The following is a 2,743-nucleotide window of genomic DNA, read 5'->3' as shown; positions in this document are numbered from 1 at the left end:
GTGATGGAGTCTCTCCCCTGTAGGGCAAGTTTGTAGAGCTTGGCCTATCCAACTATGCCTCCTGGGAAGTGGCTGAGATCTGTACCATCTGCAAGAAAAATGGCTGGATCATGCCCACTGTGTACCAGGTGAGAGGAACCTGGTGTGCCAGGACCATTCAGACTTTGGGTCCAAGCCTCCGCTGATCTTTGGGCATAACCATAAACTTGGTGATTATAAATTCCAAACCTACCACCACTATGTGTACGCCCTCATTGTCAAGGTCCAGGAATGTTAAGGACTAAAGTGAGGGATTTTACAAGGTACATTTGGGTCTCTCTCTTGACATGGCCCTCCTCCCCAACTGTCTCCCTGCAGGGCATGTACAACGCCACCACCAGGCAGGTGGAGAAGGAGCTCCTCCCCTGCCTCAGACACTTTGGATTGAGGTTCTATGCCTACAGCCCATTGGCTGGTATGGTTGCCATGGGCACAGGCCCTGTGGGTGGGTGGGCATGCCCAGCCCGCTTTATATAGTGCTGCCATGGGAGATATCCAGTCCAGGCCCTGGGAATCTGGCATCTTTGAGAAGGGGTGCCTGGGTCCCCTTCTTTTCAGGCTCCCTCCTGCTCTCTAGTTCCTAACACACAGGGTCCCGGCAGCCTCTGGGAGGAGTCTGGACTAGGGTTTCACTACTGCTTTCCCACAGGAGGCCTGCTGACTGGCAAATACAAATATGAAACAAAGGAAGAGGAGCAGCCCTTGAGCCGCTTCTTTGGGAAGAAATATGATAATTTCTACAGGGACGAGTAAGTTGAGTTGGGGCTTGTGTCTGGGTAGGAAGTTCATATCCCAACACCCACGTAACAATCTTTCTCAGTTGCTTGCCTTCCTGTAGTATAGTGTTGAGCTGAGACAAGAAGATCGCTGGCCTAGCTGGCTGTCAGCTACTGCCAAGGTTCGGTAAAAGACCCAGTTTATGTATTTATTTGTTTCTTTTTGCCATGGATGTTTGGCCTGCATGCCAGTCTGTGCACCACACTCGCGCAGCGCCTGACGAGGCCAGAAGAGGGCATCAGCTCACCCTAAAACGGGAGGTACAAAGGGTGGCTAGCTGCCATGTAGGATTTGGGAATGGATCCTGGTTGTCTGGATGAGTGGTCAGCTCTCTGGACTACGAAGCCATGTCTCCAGCCCCAAGATGCTCTGTGTTAGTGTACAGGAGATAGTGCTAGAGCAGGACACTGGCGTTCTCCTCTGGTCATTGTGCGCGCAAGTGTGCATACATGCACGTGTGCGCATGCTCACCAACCCGGCACACAAATCAAATCACGTAAGATGAGAGAAGAAAAATGCGCTGGGTGATACAGCCCAATGGGGAGTGCTTGTATAGCAAGTCCAACGTCCTGGGTTCAGTCCTCAGTTCTGAGAAGAAAACAAACAAAAAGAAGAACTAAGAAAACATTAAAAAACAGAAAAGAAAAGGAAAAATTATCAAGATTGTCAAGCATAATACATGCACAGTGACGGAAGGAAATTGTTTCCTGCGCCATTCTTTTTTCCTTAGACAGGGCTCGCTGTGTAGACCAGGCTAACCCATTACACATGGCCTTCCTTCCTGTTGGAGCTTCCTAAGTGCTGGAATTAGATGTGTGTGCTGCTATGGCCAGCCACGCTGTAAGAAGAAAATATTGAAAATCGATCCCTCCCTCATACAATACATCCCAATCAGTTTCCCCTCCCTCCACTCCCTCTAGCTTCCTCCCACCTCCCCTCTTTCCCAGATCCACTCTCCCTCTGTTTCCCTTCAGAAACGAGCAGATCTCCAAGAAACAACAACTAACAACATACAATAAGACAAGACAAAAGCCCCCATGTAGAGGCTGAACATGGCCTCCTATAGGAGGGAAATTGTCCCAAGAGTAGGCAAAAATTCTTTTTCAAGAGTGGAATCCTTGTATCCCAGGCTGGTCTTGAACTTGCTATGTAGCTGAAGATGACCTTGAATTTCTGATCCTCCTGCCTCTATGTCCCTAGTGCTGGCATTACAGACACGTTCTGTGAGGAGGTAGAAACTGAACCCAGGGCATCTGGCATAGCCAGGCAAGCCTACCACCACCTGAGCTACATCCCTGACCCCAGCCCCTCAGGCCTGCAGGGATTAGCTTATGCTCAAATGACACCAAGAGACTGATGCCTCTACTTCCTTCCTCACCAATGAGCTACTGGAAGGAAAGCTACTTAAAGGGCATCGACCTTGTGAAGAAGTCCTTGAAGACCACCTATGGCACCAGAGCCCCGAGCATGACCTCGGCTGCCTTGCGGTGGATGTACCATCACTCACAGCTCCAGGTAGCCCAACCATCCCTTGCCTGCTTGCTCAGCTTCTGCCCCTTCAGGAAACCCAGAGTTGCCTGTATGTGCATTCTGGAGAGCATACTTGTACTTGTCCTCTATTCTGGGACTCTTTTTCTTCTGGTTCTCATGAACATCTGCCTTTGTTCTTCCTACTCATCTGTGTCAGGCTTGGCACAGAACCTTGCCTCATGGATTAAGCAGCTCTTAAGAATTTAGGCCCTGCTGAGTTCCCACTAGCACTGGAGTCCAGAGTCCTACTAAGGGGATAGAAATTAATGTAAGTTTAATGATAAGTCCTGCTCTTCAGCTGGGAGCCAGTCTCCTCTCTTCTGGGGGTCTGCATCTTGGTCATGGAGTCTCTTTGGGTTCAGCATTAGACAGTAACAGAGTATCTGACATGCTTCCA

At 49.7% G+C, this 2,743-nt stretch overlaps 1 protein-coding gene across 1 annotated transcript; it reads left to right on the top strand.

The window, feature by feature from the left end:
- Nucleotides 1–23: 23 nt before the first annotated feature.
- LOC129684100 (aflatoxin B1 aldehyde reductase member 2-like) lies at nt 24–2,679 on the top strand (the record flags this gene model as incomplete). The annotated part of the gene is made up of 4 exons (XM_055617175.1): nt 24–128; nt 358–454; nt 689–788; nt 2,202–2,679. Coding segments are annotated over 4 exons (654 nt in total), but the record flags the coding sequence as incomplete, so codon positions are not given.
- Nucleotides 2,680–2,743: the final 64 nt, after the last annotated feature.

Source organism: Psammomys obesus, unplaced genomic scaffold (assembly GCF_907164565.1).
Source record: "Psammomys obesus unplaced genomic scaffold, mPsaObe1.curated_primary_1811, whole genome shotgun sequence".
Taxonomy (NCBI): Eukaryota; Metazoa; Chordata; class Mammalia; order Rodentia; family Muridae; genus Psammomys; species Psammomys obesus.
The sequence above is the reverse complement of the archived record's forward strand: the minus strand, read 5'-3'. Positions and strand labels throughout refer to the sequence as shown.